Source organism: Eleutherodactylus coqui, chromosome 3, assembly GCF_035609145.1.
Source record: "Eleutherodactylus coqui strain aEleCoq1 chromosome 3, aEleCoq1.hap1, whole genome shotgun sequence".
Taxonomy (NCBI): domain Eukaryota; kingdom Metazoa; phylum Chordata; class Amphibia; order Anura; family Eleutherodactylidae; genus Eleutherodactylus; species Eleutherodactylus coqui.
Window position 1 is genome coordinate 88,818,381 of NC_089839.1, and position 16,041 is coordinate 88,834,421.

The following is a 16,041-nucleotide window of genomic DNA, read 5'->3' on the forward strand; positions in this document are numbered from 1 at the left end:
ACACACATAGGGCAGCCTATAATTTACTCCCTCCCCAGCACACACATAGGGCAGCCTATAATTTACTTCTCCCCCCAGCACACACATAGGGCAGCCTATAATTTACTCCCTCCCCAGCACACACATAGGGCAGCCTATAATTTACTTCTCCCCCCAGCACACACATAGGGCAGCCTATAATTTACTTCTCCCCCCAGCACACACATAGGGCAGCCTATAATTTACTCCCTCCCCTCCCCAGCACACACATAGGGCAGCCTATAATTTACTCCCTCCCCTCCCCAGCACACACATAGGGCAGCCTATAATTTACTTCTCCCCCTCCCCAGCACACACATAGGGCAGCCTATAATTTACTTCTCCCCCCAGCACACACATAGGGCAGCCTATAATTTACTCCCTCCCCTCCCCAGCACACACATAGGGCAGCCTATAATTTACTTCTCCCCAGCACACACATAGGGCAGCCTATAATTTACTCCCTCCCCTCCCCAGCACACACATAGGGCAGCCTATAATTTACTTCTCCCCAGCACACACATAGGGCAGCCTATAATTTACCCCCCCCTTCCCCAGCACACACATAGGGCAGCCTATAATTTACTTCTCCCCCTCCCCAGCACACATAGGGCAGCCTATAATTTACTTCTCCCCCTCCCCAGCACACACATAGGGCAGCCTATAATTTACTTCTCCCCCTCCCCAGCACACACATAGGGCAGCCTATAATTTACTTCTCCCCCCAGCACACACATAGGACAGCCTATAATTTACTCCCTCCCCAGCACACACATAGGGCAGCCTATAATTTACTTCTCCCCCCAGCACACACATAGGGCAGCCTATAATTTACTTCTCCCCCCAGCACACACATAGGGCAGCCTATAATTTACTCCCTCCCCTCCCCAGCACACACATAGGGCAGCCTATAATTTACTCCCTCCCCTCCCCAGCACACACATAGGGCAGCCTATAATTTACTTCTCCCCCTCCCCAGCACACACATAGGGCAGCCTATAATTTACTTCTCCCCCCAGCACACACATAGGGCAGCCTATAATTTACTCCCTCCCCTCCCCAGCACACACATAGGGCAGCCTATAATTTACTCCCCCCCCTCCCCAGCACACACATAGGGCAGCCTATAATTTACCCCCCCCTTCCCCAGCACACACATAGGGCAGCCTATAATTTACTTCTCCCCCTCCCCAGCACACATAGGGCAGCCTATAATTTACTTCTCCCCCTCCCCAGCACACACATAGGGCAGCCTATAATTTACTTCTCTCCAGCACACACATAGGGCAGCCTATAATTTACTACCTCCCCAGCACACACATAGGGCAGCCTATAATTTACTACCTCCCCAGCACACACATAGGGCAGCCTATAATTTACTACCTCCCCAGCACACACATAGGGCAGCCTATAATTTACTCCCTCCCCAGCACACACATAGGGCAGCCTATAATTTACTCCCCCCCCCCCCCTTCCCCAGCACACACATAGGGCAGCCTATAATTTACTTCTCCCCCTCCCCAGCACACACATAGGGCAGCCTATAATTTACTTCTCCCCCTCCCCAGCACACACATAGGGCAGCCTATAATTTACTCCCCCCCCCCAGCACACACATAGGGCAGCATATAATTTATCTCCCCCCTCCTCCCCGGCAGGATTACCTTGAAAACTGACCTAGGTCCTAAGAGGTGTACAGGCGCGGAGGCTGCTGCTGCTTGCACAGAGGCGGCTCTTCCTCCTACTCGTGGGACGCTCTGTTGTTTGGTGCTGCAGTCCTCAGCGCTTCAAGAAGGCGCCTTGTGATTGGTTGCGGCATGCTGCTTCCACACCAGCAAGGACCATTGTATTTCAGCCGCACTTCAGTAGCGGAGAGCGATTACAGCAACCTCATTGGTTGTTGGGTACACACCCCCCAGTTTGAGGTGTGGAGGGTGTGTACCCAATAACCAATGAGGTTGCTGGAATCGCTCACCGCTACTGAAGTGCGGCTGAAGTACAATATATGCGGCCCCTTCAGCAGCTCTCTGAGCTCACACTAACCTGCTATGTGTGGAAGCGGCCCCTTCAGCAGCGCTCTGCGCTCACACTAACCTGCTATGTGTGGAAGCGGCCCCTTCAGCAGCGCTCTGCGCTCACACTATAGCAGGTTAGTGTGAGAGCGCAGAGCGCTGCTAAAGGGACCGCGGGATTGTTCCTTTTAGAACAAAAGTTCCCAGCGGTGCCGCGGACCGGCAGTAAACACCTAACGGCCCGGCCCCGGTCCGCGGCCCGGTGGTTGGGGACCCCTGGTATAGGCCATGTCCAAAGGCTTGGATGTAGCTTTACATGTAGACATTTGCTCATTTATACATAAAATTGAATGTGCAGTTCTAGTAGTTTCTAAGCTGCCAACAAGTAGTCTGTTCAGTTTGCTTGCTGTTAGACCATCCGGACAATCACGGTCTTGCAAAGGTAGTTTTTGAGATACTCAAAGCCGGTGTCCACATCAGTACCCAACACCTTCCTGTGCAGTAATGGAAAAGGTGCAAACTCACAGTCTGCAATTTGTTGACCCATCTCTCCACACCACCCATACTTGCTGCTCATTTAATGCAGAAATGACCGCTTATATAAAGTTCATATTGAATTTTCAGTTTTTTGTAGTTTGACTTTCAAAAATTGCCCTTTTTTCCCCTCTTCATTGCCCCCCAGGTGTATTGTAGAAACCGAAAACCTTGAGGAGCGGGTAGTAGTTGTGAGTCGTATCATTGAAATCCTACAAGTTTTTCAAGAGCTAAATAATTTTAATGGAGTACTTGAAGTTGTAAGTGCCATGAACTCCTCACCGATTTACAGACTTGATAACACCTTTGAGGTAAGTGCACTTAATAATGGTCAGTATGTCTTGTTTATCCCTAGACTCTCATAGTGTGTTATACTAGAGAGCATCTGCCAACTGGGCGATATAAAGTGTAGATACCTCACTGTCGGCATCATTAGAGGGGAGGCAACAATATGGCATATATTATTTCTTTATAATTACCTGCTATCGTATACAATTAATCTACATTAAAAGTTTATTTGCAGCCTGTATTACTGTATACAAGGTTATTACAAATGATCTTCCCAATGTGAAACCCTCATATCTTGTGTTTAATGACACACGGATACATAAATGTGATATTAATGGAAACAGGAACTCAAAAATGTTCATTTTAGCAAAGCTCTCTTAACAGCCAGACGGTCCTTGTTGCCCAACCAATCACAGCACAGCTTTCATTTCTCAAGCTGCTTAGACAGTTTTGCTAAATGAGGCCCAAAAAGTTTTATTCTGCCGTAGTCTTGCTAGTGGGATATCAGACAAAGTGGCTGTCTAAGAAGAGAGGAGAGCTTTTTTGATGATGTGCAACAAAACATTTGAAACTTCTGTTTCCATTGATATCAAATTTATGTATCTGAGTGTCTTTAAACGGAGTTATGAGGGGTTCAAATCAGGCAGATCATTTGTAATAACCCTGTATATCCTCTAAATCCCTGTTAAATTTAGTGTATGAGTTGTAACAATTAAGGGGACACCAAATATCAATTCTGTACCGTTATGATTTTGTACTGTGGTTCCATCACTTTTTTATTCAAACACATTTTACTGATTTATCTATAACCTTTTCTTCATTTTTTTTGTCCGGCTTCTTTTTGTTATATCTGCATTCTAAACAGAACCTGCTCTGCAGTGTCCGGTCTCAGATACTCAGAGCATGGACTTACACAGGGTTTGGTCAGGTCCCGTCGAGGTGTCTGTCATTTTGAATGCAAATCTAGCGCTGCATGCCAGGATGCTCCTTAGTCTTCAACCCCCTTCACATGGATGGCAGAGAATAGAACTATTGATTTCGATGGGTTCTTTCACATTTTCGTATTTGGTGCGTACATTTCGGTCACGCAGGAAAAACAAATTTGCACATGTTCTATTTTTCTGTGCATTTACGCACCAAATGTCCCCATAGAAGTCAGATAAACATATCTTGTGGACGGGAAAAGTACAATAAAATACGCCAATGCATGCGCAAAAAAGATTCTTCTGCAAAAACACTACTCTCATGCGTGTGCAAACTCGCTGGCGCTTGTGTGAAGGCGTCCTTCTAGTGTGTCTTTGACTTCTTGTTCAGCATATATGTCGCGTAACACTTGATATTCATTCTTTTAGTGATATATATGTATTTTACCTTATACTTCTGTATAGCAAGTTCCTAGTCGTCAGAGGAAGATTCTAGAAGAAGCTCATGAATTGAGTGAAGACCACCAAAAGAAATATTTGGCTAAACTCAGGTCAATTAATCCACCATGTGTGCCTTTCTGCGGTAAGCATTTCTATAATAATAATCTTTATTTGTATAGCGCCAACATGGAACAGATGAGTTCGATGACGTCATTGCTTCATGTTCCTGGCTCTTCTGAGCTGGTTTTAGGAAGAGCTTCTGTCAGCATTGTGCGTTACAAGAATGCCGTATTACTGTATACTCTCCTGGGAGTGATACGTTGAATAAAGGGTCATTTTTACTTCCCTGTTAATGAATCAGGGGTTAATGAAAAAGAGTGTAGTTTCCTGTTAGAGGGATTGTCTGTTACTTTTACTATTAATGACCGATCTTCAGGTTGGCTCATCAGTAGTTGATCAGTGGGGGATCCCCACCTATCAGCTGATTGCAGACACTGCTGTTTGTACAGACGGCACTGGAAGAAGATAGCTCTTTTTTTATATTGAAGTGATCCAGCTTGGTACTGTAGGCACGCTCCCATTGAATTTGATAGAAACTGTGCCTGCAGTACCAACCTGGGCCACTATAATGTTGACAGTGCTATCTACTTCCAGTGCTGTACACACTGACAATAGTGACAGGGATTCAGTGTGGTAGACCCCCACTAATCAACTACTGATGACCTATCCTGAAGATAGGTAATCAGTAGTAAAAGTACTCGGACAACCCTTTTAATGAGACTAAAGGTAACAAGAGTTTAACTGATTACTGTTAATAACTGTTAGGTAACTGGCCAGTGAGCTGTCACCATGTGGCAAAAGCTGCTATATCGTGTATTCTGAATTAAATTATCAGCTGAACCTGATAATTTGGAAGATGTAATGTCTACAGGAGCAAAAAATTGCAATTTTCTGCTTTTTCCAGAAGTGGGAAGTTTTTTCTGTTAGAACCTGAATTATTCCCACATTATAAGGCAAAGTCATAATGTGAGTTGTGAGTACTTTTTATGCTCCAATGATGCCACTACTACCACATATAATTATACCTCCTTCAAGCGCCAAACTGACTATAAGCAATGCTGTTTGTGCGAAAAAGTCGAAAACACTATTCTAAACATGACCAATTGGCTCAGCTGAGTGGCTTCCAGGCACCTCTTGGCCACTTTTACCCCGGGAAAACACTGAAATGGACAGCTTAAAGGGGTTTTCCAGATAGCGCCTGCCGGGATATACCGGGGTCGGAGAGGTAGCGATGCTCCAACCCCTATGTAGTGGCTCTCATTGAAATCAGCCTGCAATTACAAGCACAGCTCTATTCATTTCAGTGAGAGCTGCTCCTGCAATAATGAGCTGCTACACAGAAGTCGGAGCAGCGCTTTCACTCTGACCCTGGTGTATTTCAGCTGCCTGGATGACCCCTTTAATATCCAACATGTTCAAATGGTCAATAGTCGCTTAAATATTGAAATATTTTTACTTTTATCTTCAGGAATTTATTTGACCAACATTCTAAAAACTGAAGAAGGCAATCCTGATTTTCTGAAGAGACACGGGAAAGAACTGGTGAATTTTAGCAAACGGAGGAAAGTTGCTGAAATCACAGGGGAAATACAACAGTACCAGAACCAGCCATACTGTCTACAAGTAGATGCTGACATGCGGGTGGGTATTAATGTGTATATTGAGAACAAGCAGCAAACCTCTTACTGGGGGTCTCTCGTCTGAGACCATGGAGGTATAAGACACAGCTTCCATAAAGAATTTCACATTTTGCAAACTAATAAAAATTTTACTAATTTCAGAGATTTTTTGAAAATCTGAATCCCATGGGTAACATCGCCGAGAAGGAGTTTGAGGATTATCTCTTTAAGAAGTCATTGGAAATTGAGCCAAGAAATGCAAAGACTCTGCCACGATTTGTAAGTAGTCATTAATTGTTCAAAATGGCCTCTTTAGATAGAATCCATTAATATGATTTGAAAATTATTACTACAATAAGTCTGCAATCACAACTATTTCACATTTATGGCCTGTCCAATAATTCTGGGAGTCCAGGAATTGGAGCCCAACATTACCTAGAATAAGCCATTCTTGACTCCAATAGTGGGACTGTTGGGAACGGTCACTTATTTCTGACTGTCCGATTCATTTTTGTGGTTTGTGAACACATAGCCACCTCTCTAGTCAGAAACCTGGAACACCTCGTTCTCTGTGGGAATTCAGGTAGTCAGTGCCCACTTATCGTTCTTTTCTGACCTGGTGGATGGCGGGGGTTCTTGCATGGCAATCTCTTGACTCTCAAAATGCTAGACTCTTTTTCTATCAAGGTAAAAATGGTAATGGTGAAAATTTTCCCGATAAGCAGCAAGCGGTAACTTAGCTTTGGTAAAAAAAAACATAAAAAACTTTGTGTTACATGGGAAAGTTGTAGAATTATCAGCCTTTAAGAGATTCTATCACCTACGTTTGCCCCATGAGCTAAGCTTTGGGCTAAAAGTAGGTGACCCACCGAGTCCGGGAAAGTAAGTGTTATACTTACCTTCCTTGCTATTCCCTCGGTGTCAGAGCTGGAAGCCACCGCTCAGTGCATTGAGCGTTAAGTTACGTATATAGCTTATACTTACCTGTCAGAATGTGCCAATTCTGTATACAGGTATGGCATGCCAACAGAATGATCTCCCCTATTACAACTGATGCTAGAGAGGTTTTGTTTTAGTCCACAGATGTGCATAATGGCAACAGTAGTGTTCAATAATCTTCCCTTGTGATTGACTTACGTACTGTATTTTCGAGCACTGATTGACTGGCCAACAAAATGAGCGCAGCCCAACAAGAGTTTTTCTTGATTACATAGTCTGTGGCCATTATCACCATTCTTTTACCTCATGCCATTCCCATAATCCTTGACAAACCAGTTTATATATCCTGGCTAATTTGGGTTTTGTAGGGTGAATTAAATGGATTGACCAAGATGCATTTACAGTATATTGGCATCCTTTTCAGAGCAGTACCCCTACATTACCTAAGGACAAGGATATCTTATGCTGGTCGGCTTGAGGCAAATTTGCATATATCTAGTATTAACATAGTAACATAGTTTGTTAGGCCGAATGAAGACAATGTCCATGTAGTCCAGCCTTCTATCCTCCTGTGTTGATCCAGAGGAAGGAAAAAAAAAACAAGAGCAGAAGCCAATTAGCCCTTTTGGGGAAAAAATTCCTTCCCGACTCCCTAATGGCAATCAGACTAATCCATGGATCAACCCCTAATGGTTCTTACCTGCTGTATACCCGGATTAACAATTAACCTAAGATTTATATCCTGTAATATCCTTCCGCTCCAGAAAGACATCAAGTCTCCTTTTAAACTCCTCTATTGATTTTGCCATCACCACGTCCTCAGGCAGAGAGTTCCACAGTCTAACTGCTCTTACAGTAAAGAACCCTTTTCTGTGTTGGTGATGAAACCTGCTTTCCTCTAAATGTAACGGATGTCCTCTTCTTACCGTCGTAGTCCTGGGTATAAACAGATCATGGGAGAGATCTTTGTATTGTCCCCTCATGTATTTATACATAGTTATTTGATCGCCCCATAGCCGTTTTTTTCTAGAGTAAATAGTCCCAATTTTGATAGCCTCTCTGGGTATTCCAGTCCCTTCATTCCATGTATCAGTTTAGTTGCTCTTCTTTGAACCCCCTCAAGCACTGTGACATCTTTCCTGAGCACCGGTGACCAGAATTGTGCGCAGTATTCCATGTGAGGTCTGACAAGTGCCTTATATAATGGAAGGATAACGTTCTCGTCCTTCGCCCCTATACCTCTTTTAATGCATCCCAAGACCTTATTTGCCTTTGCAGCAGCTGACTGGCATTGGTTACTCCAGTTTAGCCTACTATCCACTAGTACCCCCAGGTCTTTTTCCATATCACTTCTCCCTAGTGGTACCCCATTAAGTGAATATTGGTGATTTCCCTTTTTGCTGCCCATGTGCATAATCTTACATTTTTCAATACTGAACTTCATTTGCCATTTTTATGCCCAAGCCCCCAGTTTATCCAGGTCCGTTTGTAGCCGCACGTTGTCCTCCGTTGCATTAATTATATTGTATCATTTTGTGTCATCTGCAAGTGTTGATATTTTGCTGTGCAGGCATCTATCAGGTCGTTGATAAATATATTGAACAGAATGGGGCCTAATACTGAACCCTGTGGCACCCTGCTAGCGACTGTGGCCCAATCAGAGTACGAACCATTAATTACCACCCTCTGCTTTCTATCATTGAGCCAATTGTTTACCCACTTACACACGTTTTCGCCTAGTCCGAGCTGCCTCATTTTGTATATTAGCCTATTATGTGGCACGGTGTCAAAGGCTTTAGAGAAGTCCAGATATACGAGATCAATAGATTCTCCCAGGTCCAGCTTAGAGCTTACTTCATCGTAAACTAAATTGTTTGCAAATGCGGTCTTTTCAAAGATGCGAGTCCTGTTTATGCTGCTTTTCAGTCTGCATGTTTTCTTCATTGCACTAATTTTTTTTCTTTTTTCTTCTCAGCAAAAAAAGTACACTTATCCCCTCAAGTCACCTGGTGTGCGGCCATCAAATCCAAGACCAGGTACCATGAGACACCCCACTCCTTTACAACAGGAACCTCGAAAAATCAGCTACAGTCGCATCCATGAGAACGAACCGGAAAGTACAGCATCTGCCCCAAATTCTCCCCGGACACCATTGACTCCTCCTCCACCTTCTGCCGCATCCAGTACAACTGATGTCTGTAGTGTCTTTGATTCGGACCCTTCAAGCCCTTTTCATTCACGTAGGTTCCATATTTTATCAACAACCGTTTGATCTTTCTGTGGATACTTATTGGTGAACATAGATAAGAAATTTATAGAACAGTTCTACTAAACAGAATTCGGGTACAATTTTTCCTCCCTACAATTGGACAGCTTTTCATATTTGGAGTGTGTGTAATAAATGTATATAATATAACCATATAAAGTTACATACACACAATACTGTGCAGATCAAGGCTGCTTTTACATCTGCATTAAGAACCTCCATTTGGAGGTTCTGTCGCAGATCCGACACAAAATGCCGGTAGAAAGTCAGTGTATGCAAGACTTCTTGTGTGATAAAATATCAGACAGCCGAATGGAGACCAAGCGGATACCATTAAAGTCAATGGGGTCTGTTTGGTGCTATTCGGTTCCATCATAAGACTGATCCGTTCTGCCAGGAGATTCCCCTTTCCTGCTCCCATAACAGAGCAAGAAAACAGAACCCCCGCCGCAAATGTGAAAGCAGCCTAAATGTGATTGTTCTCAGCAAGAGAAATCAAGTAATCTTGTAGATATGATACATTATAATGGCAAAAATATATGATGTTCATGCAAGCTTTCGGACCTCTCAGGGTACTTTATCAAGGCATAATGAAATGGATTCGAAGAGGCATTCATATATATATACACACATACTTATGACAAGGCACAGACATGCATGTGATTAATTTGCACTTAAAAGAATACTGCAGCAGGAATACAAACATAGATGTGAAGGTTTTATGGTCCCTGAATTAGCGTTAGGAGATCATCAGGTCAGCAGTGTTATCTGTGCTATAGATATCTCATACTTCCCAGTCACGCATGAATCCTCTTGAAGAATTAAACCCTCTGTTGAAAGTGTCAAAAGTTGTTATAAATTTATATTCGCAAATTCTTCTGTGTTGCTGTGATTTGAAATTGCCAGCGGCAGAGAAGAATTTGGGAATATGAATTTACAACAACCTTTGACACTTTCAACAGAGGGTTAAATTCTTCAAGAGGATTCATGCGTGACTGGGAAGTATGCAGAAAGTGTGATTGTTCTCGGTGAGAGAAACCAAGTAATCTTGTAGATATAATAAATGGCTTTCGGGTGGTTATTAACGACCCTTCATCAGGCTTTGAAACTGGTTTGAATGGGGCACAAATATAAATGCAGAGACATCTATAGCACAGATAACACTGGTGACCTGATAATCTCCTAACACTAATTCAGGGACCATAAAATCTTCACAATTATGTTTGTATTTCTGTGATTAGTATTCTTTTAAATGCAAATTAATCACATCCATGTCTGTGCCTTTTCATAAATGTGTGTGTGTGTGTATGTATGTGTATATAATATATATATAAAATGTATGCCTCGTCAGATCCATTTCATTATGCCTTGATGAAGGACCCTGCATAGGTCCGAAAGCTTGTATTAACATTGTGTATTTTTGTGAGCCATTTAAAGGTATCATATCTACAAGATTACTTGGTTTCTCTCACTGAGAACAATCACATTTTGCTCTACTGGCTAACACCATACCAAACTCTTTTTTAGCAGCCTAAATGGGACAAACAAAATACTGAGAGGAAAGTAATGGTATAGTTTAATTTATTTCACAAGAAATGCCCTCCTTTTGTTGCGTTTATTGTTTTACCCTCTTGGGCATCACTTCCACCAGTTTTCTGAATGTTTCTTTCACTTCTTGTTCCCAGAACCAGACCAGTTTTTCCCAATTGTCCCAGTTAATTTATACAGCACTTTTGTATATTTCTGCTGTTGGATATGGTTTGTCCCAAATGGTGATCATAATCCACCGAGGTGCCCATAAAAATGTTTTTATTAGAATTCAGGGAGGCAAAAAATATTCTTGTTGTCCTTAAAGGGGTTATTTCAAATTATAAAGTTAGCCCTTATCCACAGAGGAGGGGATAACTCTATGATCAGTGGGGGTCCTACCATTGAGAACGGGGCTCCCGTGTCTCCCTCTTCCAATTACTGCGGGGTCACTTCTGCCAGACTGAATGGAGTGCTGACTCTGTAAATCTGGCTGCTGCTCCGTTCATAACAATGGGGCTGATGGAAATTGCAGAGCACTTGTACTCGGCTAACTCTGGTAGTTCCGTAAAAAATTAAAGGAGTGGCGGCATGCTTGAGCGACCACTGCTCCATTCAATCTCCTTATCACTGCAGTGGGGTGTTGTAAAAAGCCCACAATGAAGAAGAGGGGGAACATGGTACCCCTGTTCTTGGGATCAGTGAGAGTCTCATTGCTGAGCCCCCCGCTGATCATAAAGCTTAAATTTTTTCGTCAGTTGTTCAGGCCATCGTTGGTCGTGAGTCTTGGAATGGTTTGTGAATGACTGAATGATCGCCTCCAACAGAGAACCACAGAAAAACTACTAAAGATGATTTTTATGCCTGCTTAAAATGAATGTCCAATAATAAGTGAACAAATTATCGTTTGTCGTCCAATTGTTGGTCATGTTTACGCTGAACAATTTGTTCATTTTTGCACAACTCTTATTTGAATCATCGGCCCCTATTGTATATAATGGAGCCTTTCATTTTTTTTAATTCCAGAACTAACGAGCTACTGTACACTTGTAGAGATCATGGTACTGCCACCAAGTAGTCACATGTTAGGCCATGCTGATATATCTGTAACTTTCAGGATTCACAGTTGTAAACCGTGCACTAACCCTTCTGCTGGAATCCTTCTCAGGTTCTGCATCTGTTTCTTCAATTAATTTCCCTAAGAACTGTGATGAAATGCAAGTTCCACCACCAGTTCCTCCACGCAGGCGACCAGAATCTGCCCCAACAGAGTCGTCCCCATCAAAGGTAAAAGAATAAGTAGTAGAATATTTTCTTTTCTTTTCACTTTTAGGCCCCACTTACACAGGCGCTTCTTACCACGATTATCGCGGCTCTTTCAGCACCACGCTTAGCACTGTACAACGCTCCCATTGTTTTCTTGTATGGTTCACACTGGTGCTGACAGACGCTCGATTTTCAAGCACCAAGTGATGCATGTTTTATTTTGGGGTGTTTCAGTGTTTTTAAACGCTGTGCATTGCTCATTGAAATCAATGCGTAGAGTTTCTAGCTCTGCTGAAAACACAGCACCATTTGGTGCCGCGTTTTTGACAGTGTTAAATGCCCTAGCTACACTACCTGAGAAAGAAAGAAACGGGTGTCGTCTAGGTCCCTATCGGCTTCAGTGACCATTTCTTGCTGGTAACAGGGTTGAAAACCCTGCCTCCAGCAAGAGATTGCTCTGATTGGCTAACGAGTGCCGCGCTCAGCCAATCAGAGCTAGCGCTCGATAAACCAATGGATGTGAGTGGTGCATCGAGCGCTGGCTCTGATTTGGTTCTCGAGCGCTGGCTTAGCCAATCAGAGCAATTTCTTGTTGGAGGCAGCCAGCAATAGATGCCCCATTACCAGCAATAGATGCTCTGTCAGCGCTGACAAGTGAATTGCATGGGAAGCCTGCAGGAGCTCTGGAGAGCAGCGACAGGGACCCGGACGGCGTCTGGTAGGTGAGTATTGCTTTTTTTCAGCTTCCTTGGCTGCGTTCAGCTGTGCTGAAAACGCAGCCAAAATGTTGTCAGAAATGCAGGACAATGCTACTGAAACCGCAGTAAATGTTGTGTTGAAAAACACCGCGTTTCTACAAACGCCTGTGTGAGAGGCATTACTGTATTTATATTGTTACTAAAAAAAAATATTTTCTACCTTCCTTTTTAGAAATATTACTTGATGTTTTTAAGTATGAAGTAATATGGCTCTCAAACTGCTTTCCAGTAGGTGCCATCCCACTCACTTTGCTTTCCTTGACTATAGTTGGGTCTGGTTCTGGTTGACGTTACTGATTATGGTCAATGCTGTTACCTGGGCATCTCGCTGAAGGTACACACCAGGCCTTCTATTAAAGCTATGAACACATTAGAAAGAGTTCCTTCTGTTGGCCCTCATCTTTTTTATGTATCTACACACACATAACATAGAGGGCAGACTTGCAGCTGCCACAAGAGGAGCTTCAAATAAATGCAAAAATACACTTTGTCAAAAAAAAATAATATCCTGTCCCCAGAAGAAGTTGTTGTTTTTCTGCAAAACTCCACATTCAGTTACATCTCAGCAGATATACAAATGATTAGAGTTGTGGTGTCATTAGATGAACGGTCTTGTCACCTGCTGCCTTAAAACTGGTTCCCACCCTTGGCCTAAAAAAGGCTCTTAGAGCGCTTGTGTGTAGTGACCGCTTCTTCCTCTTGTGTGGAGCTTGTTGACCACTAGACGCCTCTACGACACAGAGAAGAGATCTCGCCCCATTACCAGAGTCTGAGAGGAGCGCAGTATTGGGATCTGAGAAGCTGGATAGTCTTTTTGACAAATTATTTATCACCTGGGCCTTTCTGACAAGACTGTTAGGGGGTGTTGGGACCAGTGGATATGTGTGGGCACACAACGTAACCGGGCTCAGGACGCCCGACAGACCACCAGTAGAGAAGATCGTCTGATCATCCAACAAGGACAAGCAGCTCCAATTGCTTCATTTTTCACCATCCAGAGATGAGTGGCGCTATCGTTACAGATCTCTGTCTATCGGAACCATTTCTAGGCTGAAGTACATTTGGTTTTACAGCACCCATTATGCGTACTGCCTTTAACACTAAGCGTTACCTCAGTTTGCAGTGGTCTCCTGAATGACGAAACTGAACGGCTACGGAGTTGAACCGGGTTGTCTTCAATGACAAATCCAGGTTTCGTTTGGGCGCTGATGACGACCATGTTCTTGTCTGCAGACCAAGAGTTGAGATATCCAATCTTGTCTTTGCTGTGGAGCGGCACACTGCCCCCACTGCTATTGTGATGGTCTGGGGGCATCACATATCGCAGTCGGCCACTCCGAGTAGTGGTACGAGGTACAATGACAGCTCAGTGATGTATTTAGGACATCCTGCAGCGTTGTGACGTGTTGTGTCTCATGGCAGGGCTTCCAAGAAGCATTTATGGACTGCTATGCCACAGGATACCATACGGAACCTATGCTCTGATAGTGTAATAACTTACTTATATCAATGTTATTCAATTCTGACAACTGCTTCTAGGGAAGGGATTGGTTTTGATAAGGAGTGTAAGCCTGCCTTGAGTATGCACCTGAACTCACCATTATGGTGCTGCAGATAATGGAGCTTCATTCTAAAGTTTCTAAGTTATATGATTAAATAGCATGATGAGTACACTGGGAATATTGCTGTCAGATTCCATTATTATTTTCCTACTTATAAGGTGCACTTCGCCTATTATCTTTTGACCATGAATACTTGATATGATGCATTCCTTTTCTTTTCAGATCATGTCTAAACACGTAGACAGCCCTCCTGCAATCCCACCTCGGCAGCCTACATCAAAAGTATACTCTCCACGGTATCCAATGTCGGAGCGCTCTTCAGTTTCCGAAGGTCCAGAGAGCCCTCCACTTCTACCGCCTCGAGAACCAGTGCGTACCCCAGACGTCTTCTCCAGCTCTCCTCTACATCTTCAGCCTCCTCCACTAGGACGGAAAAGTGAACACGCTACCACTTTCTTTCCTTATAGCCCGTCGCCATTCACCCCACCTCCACCACAGACTCCATCCCCCCTTGGACCAAGAAGACATCTGCCTTCCCCCCCATTAATAGTGCAAGATCTAGAACTGCCTCCGATGACTGGGCCTCCTGTTCCACCTAGACAAAGCACTTCTCAACCTATCCCAAAGCTCCCACCAAAAACTTATAAAAGGGAGCCTCCGCACCCATCTATTCACAGAGACGGGCCCCCGTTGTTGGAAAATGCCAATTCTCTGTAATACAGATAGTGTATTGTAAACACTAAAAACTCTTCAAATGAATCAGTGATAAAAGGACTAAACTGTAACAGCTGAGAATGCCATGACTGTCGATGAATTAAACCACAAAAGGGACATCCTGTCTCACTGCTATTCCTCTCGGATGCATATTGCACCATTACAAAAATGGACTGTTGGTCAGGCAGGAGTAAGTCTTTTGCGAACCGCTAAGAGTGATGACACGTAGTACAGGCGGGAAACCATGAGCGTTGTGGCCACATAATGTCAATGAGATACAAACTAGAATATTATGCACTTTTTATATATATATATATATGTATATATATATGTGTGTGTATATATATATATATATATATATATATATATATATATATATATGGGGATGTTTCTGTCCCACATAAATTCTCCTTTGCTTCGTGCCTCTGCTTTAAACTTCTTTTATAAATCACAAGGAGCTTTGTGATGACTATCTGTGGTACCCAACTTTATAAAAGTAAAGTATAGCGCTGTATTGCCCATTCAGTTTACAAAATGTTCCATGCGTTCTCTTGGTACCTGCCTCACCAAAGAGGTACTTTTTGTTTTTTTATTTTTCTTTTAATTTTTTTTATTAAAAAAAAAAGTCAATTATGGAGCCAGTTATAAAAAAAAGGACATTTTAGCTGGAAAGAATGTGTAATTATTGCCTTCAAACAGGGGAAACAGTCTTATCATTAAAGCAGTAGCAAAGCTATGTGTGACATCTGTCTGTGGTGTATGTGCTCCTAAGTTCTGCTCCGGTGGATTATTCTCAGTCTTCATTTTTTTGGGTCGTTACCTCGGTGCTGTCAGGCTGTTCCTATTCATGTACATCCTGGATCGGGGAAGTCACTCGAATGGGTTCATGCTCACGGACAGCCGTCATTCTGATGTGTTTTATGATACAGATCCGCGTATGACTTTGTTGGACAGGGAGATAGGCTGAAGCCATTCTAATCCACTTGGAATACGTTCAAATAGTACAAAGGTTTCTCCATGAATGCAAATGAGTACATCATTGTGTAACACTACACGGCTGGATTCACACCACATGAGTGTATGTGTATGTGAACGCACATTAACACTGCAGTTT

The 16,041-nt window shown here is 43.1% G+C and overlaps 1 protein-coding gene across 1 annotated transcript in view; it reads left to right on the forward strand.

The window, feature by feature from the left end:
- SOS1 (SOS Ras/Rac guanine nucleotide exchange factor 1) overlaps window positions 1-15,670 on the forward strand; it is a 102,422-nt gene extending 86,752 nt beyond the window's left edge. Inside the window, exons 16-22 of the mRNA XM_066595851.1 lie at window positions 2,713-2,875; window positions 4,241-4,358; window positions 5,745-5,917; window positions 6,058-6,174; window positions 8,810-9,074; window positions 11,796-11,914; window positions 14,436-15,670. Of these exons, the coding sequence (XP_066451948.1) occupies window positions 2,713-2,875; window positions 4,241-4,358; window positions 5,745-5,917; window positions 6,058-6,174; window positions 8,810-9,074; window positions 11,796-11,914; window positions 14,436-14,930 (1,450 nt within the window). The 3' untranslated portion in view covers window positions 14,931-15,670. The remainder of the gene's footprint in view (window positions 1-2,712; window positions 2,876-4,240; window positions 4,359-5,744; window positions 5,918-6,057; window positions 6,175-8,809; window positions 9,075-11,795; window positions 11,915-14,435) is intronic.
- The last annotated feature ends 371 nt before the right edge of the window (window positions 15,671-16,041 follow it).